The 17,122-nt window shown below is 43.7% G+C and overlaps 1 protein-coding gene across 1 annotated transcript in view; it reads right to left on the bottom strand.

Annotated features, from left to right (window-relative positions):
- Positions 1–17,122, bottom strand: part of LOC147692363 (cytochrome P450 2G1-like) — an 870,825-nt gene that overhangs the window by 738,634 nt on the left and 115,069 nt on the right. Inside the window, exon 3 of the mRNA XM_086938586.1 lies at positions 15,366–15,528. Coding sequence (XP_086794712.1) covers positions 15,366–15,528 — 163 coding nt within the window. The remainder of the gene's footprint in view (positions 1–15,365; positions 15,529–17,122) is intronic.

The following is a 17,122-nucleotide window of genomic DNA, read 5'->3' as shown; positions in this document are numbered from 1 at the left end:
GCTTGCCCGCCCATAGGAATACATTGGGAATATGTGTGTCCATGGTAATTCCCGATGTGAGGGGAGTGCAGGGGCGAGTTTGGTATGTGCGGACTCATGAGGACAAATGCTGCGCAATGGTGTGCGCAGATTGATTGTGGTGAGTAGAGAAGTGTCACTTTTAGAATTTGGCATTTCTGTGTGCAGTGTCTGCCTGCCTGATGTGAATTGGATGTCTGGCTTGTGATTGACAGGGGCTGGCTGGTGTGCTTGGCTCCAGGAGCCAGGATGGGTCTGCCCCGTGGTGAATAGGGAGATCTGCATGTAGATGGGAGGAAGGAGTTGCACCTGGGACCTGAATAGTGCTGGGCCTCCCCTCCACAATGCTGGCTCCACCCCCTGTGGTGCGTCTGATGTCCCTGGCCTGTCCTGTGAATAGAGGAGAGGAGCTGAGCAAAACAAAGTGCTCAAGTGCTCCTGAACCAGTTGTATCTGGTTCCCTCCTAGCCCTGTGCTGTGTCACAAAGGGAAAATGGTGTATAAATTAGGGGCTGTGACCCCATGAATTTGTTCTACTTTTGGGAGCCTGATTGCTGTAGGGAGTGTTGCTGCTGGGGCTCAGGAGGACTTGACAGGAGGGCTGCATCCCTAGTCCCAGCTATACCCTGGAACCTTGGAACCTTTTTTGCTGTATGTCCTTATTTAGGGAAATTGGGGACTTTATGCATTGTTCCTTGCCCCAGGACTTTGGCTTCCTCTAGCGCTGCTGGAAGTGCTATCTCTTGATGGCCCCGTGGAGGAGGAGCGTGGGCTGCGCAGCACGATGCTGCAGCCCCTTTACGAGGGATTCCCCCGAGATTGCCTTAGTTTCAACTGTGGGTGCCCACCCCGCTTATTTGATTATTTATATACGCAGGTGCTAACCCACAACTTTGCGCTCCTTTCTTGTCTTAAATACACGAGTGCCCACCCCACATCTTTACTTTGGTGCAGAAAGCGGGTGCCTACCCCGCGTTGTCACCGCCGCAGCCCGAATGCAAAAGAGGAGACCTCCAGGCCGCTGCCAGACATGACCCGGAAGTCAGGCAACGTGGTGCCTGATGGCGGGCGGGACTTCCGGTTTTACGGAAGGAAGCCCCACGCCCGCCCACGCCCACGCTGCAAGAGAGAAGCAGGCCGAATGATGGCCTCTCGCTGCCTGGGGCTCCCGTGGGTGGTAGAGAGTCCCGGGCCGCCAACAAGAAGGGAAGCAATGTGGCAGGTCGGCGGGGCTCCCGAGGTGAAGGGAGAGCCCCGCAGGTGCCGCGCTGGAGAAGATGAGAGTCCTGCCTCCGCCCCAGCCGGTGAGTTCCCGAGGGAGTCCGGGGGGGGGGGTTTGGGGGAAACTCAGAGCGGCCCTGGCTGGCAGCAGGCCGCTCCAACGCTGTGCTCAGTATTTTCCAAGCCTGAATGACTCCCCCGATGGCCAGCTCTGTATCAAGGGCCCATGGGGGTCCTGAGGTCCCGGGGGCCCATGTTCCCCAGAGCCAGCGTGCTCCAACACTCGGCCTCATTTGTTTTAGAGCCCAGATGGCTCCCACAATGGGCCATACTTGTCATTCCTGGGCCCTGAGGGCCTCAGGCTTTATTATTCAGGGGCCAGTCTTCCCCTTGAGAGGCCCCATTATTTAAGGAGCCAGTGTGCTCCCTGGGGCATAGTTGATTTCAGAGCCTAGAGGGCTTCAACAGGTGGCACATTTGTTCCTGAGGGCCATTGAGAACCCATGCCGCATTTCTAACTTTCACAGCTGCCCAGCAAGTAGTGGGCAGCTGCACTGTTTATGCGCAATTCTTGAGAGAGTCCCTGAGAGGGGCAGAAGTGGCACAGAGGTGCCAGGCCTTCCACAGCTGTGCAGCACTTAATGCCAGCTGCTACTTTTAGGCATTCCTTTGAGAGTCCCAGCTGCCCACCAAGTAGTGGGCAGCTGCAACATTTAGGTTTTGTACAGTGGCGCACCCTTGACCTTCGCTGCCTAGGCAGCAGCCCTGACTCTGTGGACATAGGGCATTTGAGATGGTTAGTTGGCCAGGGGGATTGTTACATTTTTAGGGTGCCAGGCCCTAATGTGATTTATGTGCTAATGTGATTTTGATGCTAGGAAATGTATTGTGTATAGTATGTTTTAAGCACCCTATTTGATACCTCTAAATATGGTTTATGATTATGAGGTTGTTTTGCCCATTTTGGTTTGTGTTAGTGAGATTATACTTAACTGTGTGACTTACGCCTCTATTGTGATTTATACTTAGGTGGTTAGGGTCTAAGGTATTAAGACTTGTGTCATACTGTGCATAATGTAGTTATGTCACAGACTGATGCAAAGTACAGTGATTACCAGTGTTTACTGCTTTGTAAGTTTTATGATCTGTTTTACTTTTACCAAGTTCGCTTTGTGATGGTTCTGACAGTGGTCCATGTGGCCCTGTCAGGTGTACATAATCCCTTGTAAATATGGCCCAGAGCCAGTTGGCACAGTGTACAGTATGTGTTTAATATTCTAAAGTGTTTTGATAATACAAAGGCTATTTTTGATATAACCTTGTGTGGAGTTCCTTTTCTAGTGTGCTTGGGATGTTGTTGCTGTTTTTTGAGTGCGCAAATGCTTTACACATTGCCTCTGGGATAAGCCTGACTGCTCGTGCCAAGCTACCAAGGGGGTGAGCAGGGGTTATCTTTGGCGTGTACATCCCTTGCCCTGACTAGAGTGGTGGTCTCTGCCTGGCTTTGGCACAAGCCTTAGCTAACCAGAGATCCCATTTCTAACAGTCGGTGAGACCAGGGCCGCAGTGAGGCGTTGCGGTGGTGCTCTCTGCGGTGCCTTCAGGACACAGAGTGGGCAGCGGCGTCGTAGACGACGTTGGGTTGCTTTTTCTTCTGTTGCAGAGCAAAACTCACAGTCCCAAGTGCTGAGGGCAGAAGAACTTGAATATTCTTTGCTGCTCCAGAGACTTCTTGAACAGGGGGAAAGCTCTACCTCAAGCCCTTGGAGAAACTCACAAAAGTAGAGTGCAGAAAGTTCAGTCCAGTCCTTTCACTGCCCAAGACAGAAGCAGCCACTGCAGGCCAACACAACAAAGCACTCAGCAAAGTGGTGGTTCCTCCTCACAGCTACTCCAGCGCTTCTTCTTGGCAGTCTTCTTGGTCCAAAATAGATCTAAAGTTCAGGGCTTTGGGCTCCACTTTTGATAGCCCAAACTTTTTTGTCCTCTCAGGCAAAGAGTGTCTGTGCCCAGCCAGAACCAGTTCTGCCTTCTCTGGTGTGGCTTCCTAGGAGGTGGAGACAGCATTGTCAGAGGCAGACCAGGCCCATTTAGGTGCAAGGAAATCTCCTCCCCCTACTCTAAATGCAGCTAAGGTCTATTCAGCCCTTTCCTGACCCACCTAGACTATCCGGAGTCAGTGCTGCTCCCCATCCCCTGTCATCCAAAACCCAGACAGTCAAATCACAAACCCAGCAGAGGCCTGCTGGATAGCTAAGCAAGAAAATACCTACTTTCTAAAAGTGTTATTTTAAAACCCAGATTGTAAAAATCACCTTCACTGAAAGATGCATCTTTAGATTCTGAGTTCAGGCATACTAAACTTTATTTTCCTACCTAGTTCCCAGGGCCAGTTATGTTTATAAGATGTTATAAACAAACTCCCAATTCTGTCATATGGGGAATAGGTAGCCTTGAAATAGTGAAAAAACAAAATTGGCAGAATTAATAATAATAATAATAAAAACATTTATAGAGCACCTGGCTGCACAAAACTGTGTGTCCCCGCGCTAACTGCTTACAATTCATAAACTGAGGAAGATGAAACCTTAGGGAGTAAAAACAGCAATTATTTAGGGAATAGAAGAGTTTTCAATTTGGCCCTGAATAGTGTTTCGGAGGGTTCCATCCGAAGAGGAAGTGGACGGGCGTTCCAATATTTAGTGGCCAAAAAACGGAAGGATTTACCTCCCATTTTGGCTCTCGTAATGCGAGGGAGTTTGAATTGCATCATTCCTGAAGATCTTAAGTCTCTTAACGGGCAATGGATGGTCAGAAGGCTTCTGAGGTAGGTGGGGCCTTTATTATGAGCTATACGATGGGCATAGCAGAGGCTTTTGAATCTAATTCTTTCCTTGACAGGAAGCCAATGTAGCTTGGTTAAGGCTGCTTTGGTAGATGTTCTTCTATCAGCACATGCCACACACACCAGGGCATGTTCTACCTTTCACATACACTGCACCCTGCCCACAGGGGTACCTTGGGCCTACCTTAGGTGTGACTGACATGTAAGAAAACTGAAGGTTAGGGCTTGACAAGTGGGTGCACTTGCCAAGTCGACATTACAGTACCAGACTGCACACAGGCTCTGAAATGGCAGGCCCGAGTTACATTTACAGGCTGTTTGTGTGGGTGGCAGAATCCAGTGCTACAACCCACCAACAGCATTTGATTAACAGGCCATAGCACACTCAGTGCACTTTACTAGGGACTGACACATAAATCAAATATGCCAATCATGGAAACACCAATCCATAACATATTTTACCACAGGAGCACTTGCACTTTACCACTGATCAGCAGTGAGAAAATTTGCAGAAACACTAAGCCAGCTCAAACAGAGTCAAAACCGGGAGGTCAGAAAGCAAAAACTCAGGGAAAATATACCAAAATATGCCAAGTCTAGCAGGGCCCTAGCCCAAGTTAGTTCTCCATCATTATTTCTGCTTTGAGGTCCACGTCATGCTCGTTTTCTACATATGTCCTTGATTCAGCTGCAGCCTATGCTTTGCCTTTGTTTCGTGCATGTTAATGATGACAATATCTCCTAATATGAACTGCTATACTCCACCGCACTATGGTAGGTAAATAGTGAGGGATGGAGAGTGAGGGATAGGGGATAAAAATAGGAATGGGTAGCAGATAGACACAGAGCACCACCTCACCCACTCTGGTCTGGTCCACTCTGGTCCTCAAAGGTCTGCTAGCACTAAAGCGTGTCCAGGAAATGGGCACAATCACGCAAGAGGAAAAAAGAAGGCCCCCTCCCTCGAACTACAAGAAAAATGTAACCAGCAGATTTAAGCAGATTTACAGACAGTACTAGATGGCGAACACCCGATACGGAGGTAGGGGGAGCAAACACCGTGCACACAAGCATCACCCCCACCTAGCAGGTTGCTTCCGTATGCCCTGGCTCTACCCAATATTGTGCTGCTAGCAGCCATCCTACAGAAGCTCTGTGACTGTTCTGCCTGGTCTTCAGCCTCTCTGCCTCTTCCCTCTTTGCCTCTTGGTACTGTCTTTGCCAGCCTTATCCGACCGCTATCCTTACAGCAACTCATTGCAGCAGATTGCTCATCGCGGCTCGTTTCAGCAGTGATAGTGGCACCCTTCATCTGCCGCAAGGGAGGGTCTGGGGGAAATGGCACCATGAGTCTAGTGGGGGCTGTAACCCTCTGTGGATTGTGGTGCTTGCTTTCCCACGCGGGGTCTCTCGTGTCTCTCTCCCGATTTGGTTTCTCTCCGCTGTGGATTCCAGCTCCTACGCCTGGCTCCTCTATTGCCTTTGTTGCAGGGAGCTATTGGGGACTCTGTAGAACTATGTTCTGGGCACTTTGTCACAGAAAAGGCCAGCAAATTAATTTGCTGGCCTGTTGTGTCAGACCCCTTGGCTTGCTGGAGCTGTGACTCAGGGTCCAGTCAGAGATTTCCACCCTGCAAGAAGCAGAGATTGTGCATCTGGTAAGTAGTAAAAGGTGGCCAGGGTCCTTGTTCCATACTGAGAGCAACCAGATTAAAGGCAGGTTACTCCTATCCTTTCTTTATTAGTTTGGAAGAAAGCCACTGGTTTTTCTTGTAGTCCCTGCACAGTGGTTAACAGACAGGAAGTTTGACTGAATGTGTCTGATGTCTTGGAGCGCTGACTGGGCTTGAAGCGTCATATTATTCCTCATCAGGTCTTAGTCTGCTTGTACCATGCATGGCTGAAAGCAGAAACTTGCCATGCCTTGCGAGATGAAATACTTTAGACAATGGTTGTACCTCGGCACTCTAATATTTAATAACATGCAATTTCTTGAGTAGTCTTTTGATAATGGCCCGTTTAGGGCACCCTGACTCTATAATGCTTTTCAATGTCTTGTCTTACGAAGATGGAAATATGAGCAATACAGATGTCATTACAAAAAAAGAGAACATCAAATCCTTATATTTACTGTACAATTTAATTTTTGTTTGTATAAAAACTCTTTCTGTTTTTTCTCTCAATACAGTTTATGCAATCAAAGCACAATATGTACAGTTTACAATTTGGTACAAGATCTTAGTAATTGACAATATGTTTGAAAAGTTCTTCACTTTGAGCACAGAGAGCAGCAAAAAACAGCTGACGCGTGTTTCGTTATAGTGCGTAACTTTCTCAAGGCTGTAACTAAAGATTAGCAAAAAAGAAAGTACTCAATAAACTCTTCCTCTGATGTTCATATCAGTTTAGCTAATTTGCAATTGGAATTAGGGTCATTCATGCTTGAGAGAAGGATCCATAAAATGATGTTCTCTAATGGTGATTTATACAAGTGGTGGTTATCTCGTCACCCGTGTTTATGAACAGTGAACATGCGCAAAGTTTGTGATAATGTGAATCACTAAGAAAATGGTGAAAAAAAAAGAAATGCAAACCCCATAGGTACTTAAAGTGAGAAAAACGCTCTAGATTGAGTAGCGGGAAACCATGTTCCAGAATGCTTTGCGCGAAAATGATATTCCAGACAGAAGCGTAAAGTCCTAGGAATTGGCAACCAAGCCAATGTGTAGGTCCAGAGATTAGCAGCCAAATGGGAGCATATAATTACTACCTTTTCTATAGTCACTAATAAGATAGGATTCTGTTGTAGAGAAGGTCCGAGATAAATATTTTCCCAAACCTAGGAGAAATGTCAATAATATTGAACATGAGTTGTCAACAGTTATAGGAGTTTTTATCGTAGTTAGTGTAAGGCCTGTGATATGCAGGTACTAAAAGCTGATTTTACCTTGTTTGGAGTGTGCGTCGATTTTTAATCTATATAACGAAATCGGGTAGGCCTCCAAATTTGTTCCTAAATTTCTGTAAAATACGTCAAAAAAAGAAGGAAGGGTTTCAAATCATCATTTGCTTAAGTTTCAGTGCGGCCTGTATCACATCATTAAATTAGCAAGTGATAAGTTACCTTTCTGTTTATTTACATTTCTGATCTTTCTATTTGAGAATCTGGGGAGATATTATCAAGAAATGGCGTTAACATTATCGCTGCTTTAGTGGCAGAAAACTGCTGCTAAAGCGGCGATAATGGGCTTGATAATATGCCCTTGTGAATTCCCATAGAAGCCCATGTTCTGGTATGAACATGGGCTTCTATGGGAATTCTCGACAGTGTATTATCAAGCCCATTATTGCCATTTTAGTGGCAGTTTTTTGCCACTAAAGCGGCGATAATGCTAACACCGTGCTTGATATTATGCCCCCTGGATCGGTGATCATTCTATTACATGATCCTATGACAAGACACCAAAACGATAAAAGATCATCACTTTTGGGATAGATAGTAGCAATGGTTCATTTCAATTATATACAAAAAAGAGTAGCAGACTCTAATGGTATCGTAGTCATTCAAGGGTAGGATTTAAAAGAAGAAAATTAGCTCTACATATTTATGCTGTTAATATTCGGTCAGAAAAAGATCTAAAAATGGAGGTCCGCTTAAATGATAAAATCTATTCATGACCTTATCTCGTATTACAGAATTCACTCAAGGTCGTATGTCCTTTATTAGCATACAGACATGAATTATATTTAAAATAAGCTTATCAGTACCTGCAAAAAAGGTATACTAATTCTCTTCGCCCCGCTGAGCTTGTGTGCCTTTCTGTAAAGGTAACAGTTCAATCGGTCCCCAAGGAAAAAGGGCTTAGAAAGTGTACGGAAATAGCCCTCTGTAAAAAAATATGAAATACTACTTGCATTCAGAGGACCATTTGGCATTGAGATAATTGCATTGTGGAAAAGTTATACACCCCACCGGTGATAGAGACAGACAATCTGGTTGCTTGCACACGAATGGCCAGTGCCCTTGCACCATCCAGAGAAAACAGCAAGATGAAAAACAGCTCAAAACAAGAAAACCGTTTTTGTGGTCTGTGAAAAAGTAGTGTAGAGTGGGACGTGCCAGTGAATTTATCCGACCTCCTGGAGTACTGGCTGGGCTTGAAGCTTCAAATGAGCCCAAGCCTGGGCTTCCAGGACAGCGTGTGTGAGAAAATGGGTTATTGGTTGATGAGGGTGAAAACCCTATAAAACAACAACCACAATTCCTATAAGAGTGACCCACATAACTCACTAAATTAACCTTTGACTAACCTTCTGGTACTGTGACACAAAAGCAGGAAGACTTAACTTAAAATTCCTGTGTACAGTATGTATGCAGCACACAAGCCGTAATAAATTGAACACACAACACAAGAAAAATCCCACACAAATTTAGAAAAATAGAGTAAAATATAATACATGCAACGGCACCAAAACAAATTGAATTCAATCAATTGTACCAAAGTAATGAGTTACGTTTTAGGTGTTCAATAGCTTCTAAAATATCAAAGCGGCCGCCACGGGTATCAGGTCGCGCAGGACTAGGGTAAAGTCAAAAGTTAAGGCCGACCGGGAAAGAGCACGGTACAACTACACAAAGTGGATTGTCTTGCCTTGTCTAGTCTTGTCTGTCTTGTCTAGTCCTTCTGGCAAAATATTTTTTTAAGAAAAGTCCCTGAGAGGGTAAAGTTCAGTTGGGCAAGACAGCTGGCAGGGTCTGAAGAGGAGGCATCGTTTTCAGGGAGTCGCTGAACAGAGTCACAGTAAATATTTCCATCTTTGGACTTTGTCACATTTTTGGAAGACAAAAATCTCCAGTGGGATGTTGCAGCAGGCTGTATCCGATGAGGACTCAACAAGGCACAATAACTTCCGTGATAGGTTACACTGAACAGGATTTGCTGCTGTGGAGAAGAACGTTGCTGGAGCTACAGTGGAGTCAGGCCAACTGGCGATGTCCCTTAGACAGATCGAAAAGCAGTTAGGTCCCAGCCTTCTGTTGGTTCTGAAGAACATTCTTTTTATTCCTAATATTTAGGCTTATTCAGGAGTAGCACCTTCAATATCACCACCAAGGGGCAAGGACTTTGTGGGGCTCTACTTCGGGGGTCAGAACTTACTCCAGCAAAAGCCAGGTGCAGGGTTCAAAGTACCAGGATCTTGTTATGTCCCTGTAGCTCACACAGGAGGCCATCCAACTAGTACTTGGTGTCGCTCTGGTAGTGTTGGGTTCAAAGAGCAAGGCAGGCATCAAGCAGGAGATCAGTCCTCTAATGCAAGCCTCAAGCAGAAAGCCAGTCTTCTGGTAGCAGTAGGGTAGTTCTCTAAAGTACAAAACAAGCCTCAAGATGCAGGCCAGTCCTCTGGGTGTCTAAAGCAGTCCTATTGTTGTTCTCCACAGGTCCAGGAGTGTACCGAAGAGAGGGTCATAGGATCCATTATTTATACCAGATGCCAGCCTTTGAAATGGGGTAAATATATAGGCTACCCCCAAATATGGTTCTGGAAAGCTCCTTTCTTCCCCTGCCCAGGCTCCAAGTAGTCCAGAGTGACAAAAGACTTGTGTCAAGTTCCTTTGTGAGTATGTTGAAGTCAGCCCTTTGAAATGTAAGTGGAGCAAGGAACAGCTCCACCCCTCCCAACACTTAAGCCACCTTTGTCTCACTGTCAGTGGTGAATACACAAAGGCAAACTGTAAAACTATTCACAGCCATGTGGCGCAAGACACGTCCAGCAGGTATCAAATGGCAAGGGCAAGAAAATGTAAACTTTCTAAAAGTAGCATTTTCAGAATTGTGACTTAAAATACGACTTTACCAATAAAGAAGTTTTTAAATTACCATTCATTTGAGAACAAGCATGCCATTTCTACCTGTTCCCAATCAAAAGTTAGCACTTATTAAAGGCTCTAATCATAGCCGGACTGGGAACTGAAAGCAGCCCTGACAATTTTTTCCAGACCAGCCCCTGTCCGGCCTGTAACGAGCGAGTGAGCCCGACCGCTACTGGGGGGCTTTGGGGGTGTTCTCCCCCTAAGAAAATTTTGGAAAAAGACAGACAATAATGGTGAATTTTACAGCACATTTTTCATTACATATTCAATTGTATCAACTTTCAAAGCACAGTAAATAGTAGATGATGACCTTAAAGAGGACCAGGTTACCCACCAAGTCATATGTACTTGTAGACCTTCTTTCAGAGAGCACCAAAAATAGACACAAGTAGTGAATCAGAGATAACAAAGTAAAAGTGAGACCAGCCCCCGCATGGTGTGTAGCTAACAAGCGCACTGAGCAACCATTACTAGGGGGAGTTTGGGGTTGTCCCCCCACAAAATTTGAGACAGCAGGGCCAAAATAAAGCATTTTTCAACACACTTTTCATTACATATTAGATTGTATTAACTCTTAAAGCATAGTAAATTATTACCTGATGGAGCACCAGGATCCCCAGTTATAAATCACAGACATTCCTACAGAGAACACTAAAAAATTAAATGTCGAGCAAGAAACATTAATTTAAATATAACACATTTATTCTTCATATAAAACAGCATAAAATCATTTAAAAACGCACTTAACTTCAAATAATTGTGCAAAGGTTCATAGCAAAAAGTGTACAAGACTGGCCCATATTCTCTGAGGTTCCTGAAAAAACACAAAGACTTGCAACTTTGCTGTCAATGGCAGGAGGTCGAAGGTTCATAACTCATCTTTATCAAGCACTACATACTAATAGGCATTTTAAGCCGCTACACATAAAGGAAACATGGCAGCACCTAACCAAAAAACCTATCTCCCTCAAGGGCTGTGCCAAGATGCATGAAGGCATTCGAAAGTTGTCTGTGTGGGGCTGGGTTCAAACAGATAAAGTATAATGTTGTTCATATGACCTACCTCTCCTCCAAATGACTGCAAGCCATATATGCATCAAGAGTTTCGAGCTTCCCCTGATACGAGGGTGTCGAGGCCGACTTCCTACACATGATGTGGTATTGGCCAATTGTAATTTTCTATTGGCTTGAGATTTTGGCCCAGCTTAAGCGTGCGACAGTGTGGGATATCCCACATACAGTTAATAAGTGTCTGCTCCCGGAAGACCCAAAGCAACGATTGAGTAGACGCTTTACTATATTAGGCCTTATAGTGGCAAAAAGGCACATATCAGTACACTGGTTAGGCACCCGACCCGACACAGGAAGCGTGGGAGAAAGATATACTGAATGGGCAAGGGCAGAAGATGGACATATGAGGAGGACCAGGATTGATGAAAAGGCACAAAATGCCTTGCTTGCCTGGAGTGCAATGAGAGGGGCTCTGCTGGATCCCCCTAGTCAGACTCAACTTTATCAATTGAATGACATGGAAAGGAGACGCTAAGATGGGATGGGACTATTTGTCCATTTGTGGCCTAACATATAAAATATGCATGAAGAATTATACGAAATGGGCTGAGACTGCAAGGGAGTTTACTTGTGAGGTATGAACTATCACTTACATTGATGTATAGAATACAATAAGCCATTTTTTATATTTCTTTGCTGAAACTAGGATAATGCACTATCCTGTGTTGTTACATACTGGGACACTTGACCAATTGATTATGGCATTGTTGCGTTTCTTCTCCAGAACACAGTCCCTTTTGTTGCAATACTATGAGGTATGAGCATTAGCCTTTCTTTTATTCTTGTACTACTGTAAGGAGCATTGTGCTGTTTGTCATAGTGTATCCTGTATGCAAATAACAAATGTCAATAAAGAAATATATTTTTTAAAAAGGTGCTAGAAATGCACCATGGGCGAGAAAGCAAAAGACACACAATTGATGGACAGAATGCAGAACAAATCTTAACAATCACCCCCAGTCAAGAGATCTGGGTTAAATCCATCATTTTTTTTTTCACCATCCTACCCCAGTTTAGACTTGGCCATATGCAAATCAGTCTTGACCCTGTGCCTCATGGGAACAGTGCAGCCCAAACTGCCAAGCCAGGTCCTTCCTTGACCAGTAACAAGCACCCTAGGACCAGTTTCGGGGGTTTACCCCTCCTTAGCCAGGATAGCTTGATTCCAGTGGCACAGTAAACCCAGGACCCACGTCTGGGCATACCTAGCACCTACCTGGACTGTTCCCATTGGGCGCAGGGTCAAGACTGATTTGCATATGGCTAGGTCCAAACTGGAATGGCATGGTGAGCACAAAAACGATGGATTCAGGCCCAGATCTCTGTACTGGGGCGAATTTATGACATTGTCCTGCATTCTGTCCATCAATTGTTCTTTTTACAGACGGGCACCCTGGACATCCCATGACCTAAGAAATCACAGTTCACTCCTCGATTCAAAACATATTCTCAAGATTTCAGGCTAGGCACAAGAGACCTTAATAGTCAGGAAAAGGATGGGAGGCACTCAAAATGGTAGTCAGTTATATATGTCAGATATGACATCACAGGTACATAAATCAATTAGAACACACCTTGTGACACAGGAGGAATATGAAATTAAAACTTCTGAGCTTTAAAAAACACACTTCAGGCGATGCAATACTATAGGTCACAACTGATGTCGCACTTAAAGAATTCATGAAGGAAGCAGACAGGGGAGTTACATTCACGGCCAAATATGCAGCAGCAACAGTTATGGAGAGAGGAGAGATCCCGTAAAACACTCGCCATGGTGATGAAGAGGCCATGGGCTTCCAATGAAGTAATCATGCTGGAGAGAGATTAATCCCAACACTCATTACAGGTGACGAAATGCACATTGTGGTGAAAGGGAATGAAATCAGGCACAGTCTCTGGCAGCAAGGAGTTTTATGAAAAACACATGGCTGTTCCGGCCCCGCAATGTTTACTCCTGAATGAGAAACCTGTATCAAAAGGACCTCGCCCACCATCACTGAGGGGGCACTGGCCCTGCTTAAACAGCATGAGTCACCATCGGCCCCAACTCTCACGTCACTCACGGTCCGACGGTCGGACTGAAAATCAGCCCCCCAGCCACAAGACCAGCCCCCTGTGAAAAAACCAGCCCAACCCCATCCAGCCTACCAGGGGATTGCCTGGTGCCAGAAAGCACCAGTCCGGCCCTGTTACTAATGTAACCCAATATTATCACATGGGAGAGGTAGGCCTTACAGTAGTGAAAAACGAATTTAGGATATTTTCCCTTCCAGGACATGCAAACCTAAAAACACATGACTCAGTATTTAAATACAATGTGCCCTTCCCTGTGGGCAGTACAGGACCTGCCTTAGGGGTGGCATATGTATTAACAAGCATTGGTAAATGCATTAGTTTTCGCCTATGTGATTATTAATAATAAGCTGTTTGTGCAGGCAAAACCTAAAAACAAAGATATGTGGCTTGTTATCCAAGTTGACTACCGGAAGTTGGTTCAGTACCCAAGCAACATAAAACTTGAAGAGAAAATGTATACAAAACCATCTTTTTTATATTCAATTAAAAAAACTAACCAGTATATTGCAGTGCTGGCCAGTTCTTCCAATATGGGGAGAGAGTAACCTGAGATCTTCACATGCCTCTTGCAGGCACACTGATATAATTGCCCAAAACAAAGTCTTAAAATTGAGTTCAAGAACTTAAGCACATATAAAATGTAGAGTGAGATCAAATGTATTCTCCTCAGTGGTATCAAAATGAAAAGATCAGGAATGTAACACAGTTTTGCAGTGCCTGCAGCCAGGGGAAGAAAAAGCAAGTTCCACACAACATTGGATGGACACAGTAACTTGGCTTTGGGAACTTATAAGAACCTCCTTTCAAAATATATTCAAAGCAAGAGATTTCACAAGCACAGCCTAAGCAAAACCTAAAAAGGAAGGTTTAGGCCTATCAAAAAGGTTATTTTGCAAGGTTCATTTGGCAGTTTAAAACTGCTCTGCAAGGTGCAATGGCAGACCTGAAACATGATTTAAAGAGCTAATTTAGTGAGTGGCACAATAGTAGCTACAGGCCCACCAGCAGCATTTCATTTACCAGTCCTGGGTACATGTAGTACCAGTTTACTAGGGACTCATAAGTGAATTAAATGTGCCAATTATGTGTATTCAATTTTACCATAGGAGAGAGCGCAAGCAGTGTAGCACAGATTAGCAGTGGTAGAGTGCACAAAGTCCTAACGCTAACAAAAACAAAATCAAGACAACAGGAGGGGAGAAGGCAAACGTTTGGGGAAGCCCACACCAGGCATGTCATGTCTAACAGTGTAATTGCGAAGCAAAAGTAATGATGACGAATGCACTCCTTCAATTTTAAATCGTTAATTTTTGCTTTGACTGACAAATAGGTGCATGCATAACAGTGCTGTGATCGTCCCAACACAGCATATCAAAAGATGATAGAAAAAAGGTGTTAAGTAGCAACACCAACTGCTGCACTGCTGAGATTAGGACAACAGTCCTTCACATTTAAACCATTTTAAACATTAACCAAACTAATCCATTGTATTTTCACGTGATATGTTCGTCGTCAGGGGTACTGCAAATCTTTCTGATTTATTGCAGTACCCCTGACGAAGAACTTATCATGTTCGAAATGCATTGGGTCTTTTACTATACTGGGTCAAATGCCTATGTTTAAGTTTGGATAAACACCATATGGCATCTGAAAATTAGGAATAAAGCATTCCAGCTCAACTTATCTGTCTCCGCAGTGATTTTATAAGAATGGAAAGCATGGATTACTTAACACGTTAAAAAGATGGAAATACAATGGATTACTTTGGTTAAATGTTTAAAATGGTTTAAATGTGAAGGACTGTTGTCCTAATCTCAGCAGTGCAGCAGTTGGTGTCGCTACTTTCGCACCTTTTTTTTATCATCAAGGTCTAACAGTGTGACATTTTTTTGAGTGACTTTTGGAATTTTTTTGAGCATTTGGGCGGCTTTTTTAGCCAAACTATAATTAGGAAATGAGTGTAAATTGCATTTGCTCGGGGTTTTACACAAGAAAATATCAATTGTTTTAGATGGTACATATGAACCAATTAATAATATAAGAATAACAGATGCAATAACCATTTTCCCAAGTTCATGTCTATCATGTATCACCGGAATTAAAGCCAGTTTGGAATAAATTGAATTAACATTTGGGTGTTTTTTTGCACTTGTCATGTCAAGGGTATGAAAGGCTCCATGTATTTCAATATTTTAGGACACTAGATAACGTCAGTCTTAGCACATTGGCAGGATTTGCTTGGGAAAGGGAAATTATACATACCATAATTCTTGTAGACCTTGTCAAGTGTTGGTGCTGTTCCTCTTCCACTGAAGTCATCTCCCTGATCAATCAAACCCTCCTTTACAGCTTCATAGCCACACACAACAATGACACAGCGAGGGCCCAAATACACTGTGAACACGTCTCCATACTTCTTTCTCAGCTGCATTGATAAGCACAAAGAAGAAACATTTTGAGTAAATATGTGAGACTGCTGTTGACACTAGTGACATTGAAAAACATCTTGACCTATTGAGTCATAATTCATTCTGGTGACAACATTCAATAAAAAAGAGGTAGTAGGACTGAAAGAGATACATACAAGAAGCAACCACACTCTCTCGGGTAAATGCACCATCTATAACAGAGGACATGTGTAAAACACATGCACACACACACATGTACACCATATAAACAGAGAACTAAGCTTCTCTTCTTGAACCCTTCACTTTCTACACCCTCTTCTTCAAACACACAATCACAAATCTCTTACATACATACATCCTGAGCATGGAATACCTTTATTGTTATTAACCTTTGTAAAACAATAATCTATCACTAATGTGATCTTCCAGTTCATTCTATTACCTTATCCAGGTTAGCTATATTCTGGAGCATGGATGCAAGCATTGGATAGTGTGTGGCTCAAGTCTAACTCAAGTCAGAAGGAGCTGTATGTCAGGATTTTTTCGACTTCTGCAAAAAGAAAGGGTGTGTCAAAGTAAAGATTGGGTGTCTTCAGTCAATTCCACAAAGAAGGGAGAATTTCCTCGACATCGGTGGTAATGGGATAGCAAAATGGTCCACCTCCACATGTCTCTCTTGCTTAATTATATATAGAGTCCATGTCTTGTCAGAATGCCTTGATCCCAAGATCTATTGAAAGAGGTGGATCACTTCTAAATTGACAAGGAATGCTTTATCTGCTGGCATATCAGCTTTGTTAAATCTGATAATAAAGCCTTCTAAAATTGAATAATTGGGAAGATATTGTATGATACAGGTAAGAGAGGCTGTACAGCTTGTGTTGAAGATGTGTTAAACAAGAGATTGTCTGTATGTAGAGAGACTGGGAGGCAGGTTGCACATGATGAGTAGTATTTCTATTTCTGCTTCTTAGAAGAAATGGGTGGGCTAAAATTGTGTTTTACATGCAACAATGACCCATATTCCTTTTTTGTGTTTGTACCTACTGATGAAGGTCTTACTTCCTATCAGGATTGCTTTCTTTAGAACCGGTAAGGCATCTTACGAGCCATGCTTGACAATGAACACTATGTCAAGGATGTTGTGCAGCATGAGATCATTGAGTGCTGTCTACCTTTAGGGAGAAATCTTGCATAGATAAGGATGCTCTTACATGGCATAGACGAAGTCTTGGGGATTTTAATGATAGTGAAAAAGGAGAAATTTAGTGAACAACAGGAAAGGGATAGATGGGAGAGTCTGTCTTCGAAATGTAGGAGGAAAATAACTGGTTTAGTATATATATATATATATATATATATATATATATATATATATATAGGAAGGAGGGGATAACTAGAATGAAGGCATGAAAGATTGTGTGAGGAGTAAAGGAACAGAGAAAGTTTGTTTGGGTGAGAAAGTAAGTGAAAGTCATTTTAAAAGAGGTGGTAAGGTGAAGGATAGTTTTAGACCATTGAGATTCAAAGTACTGCCCGGGCCGCATGCGACCCTCCTGACCTTTACATGCAGCCCCAGTCAACAACAGCACTGGGCTGCTGTTTACTCAA

The sequence above is a fragment of the Lissotriton vulgaris genome, chromosome 9 (assembly GCF_964263255.1).
Source record: "Lissotriton vulgaris chromosome 9, aLisVul1.2, whole genome shotgun sequence".
In the NCBI taxonomy this organism is placed as follows: Eukaryota; Metazoa; Chordata; class Amphibia; order Caudata; family Salamandridae; genus Lissotriton; species Lissotriton vulgaris.
This window is presented reverse-complemented; position numbering and strand designations above follow the sequence as displayed.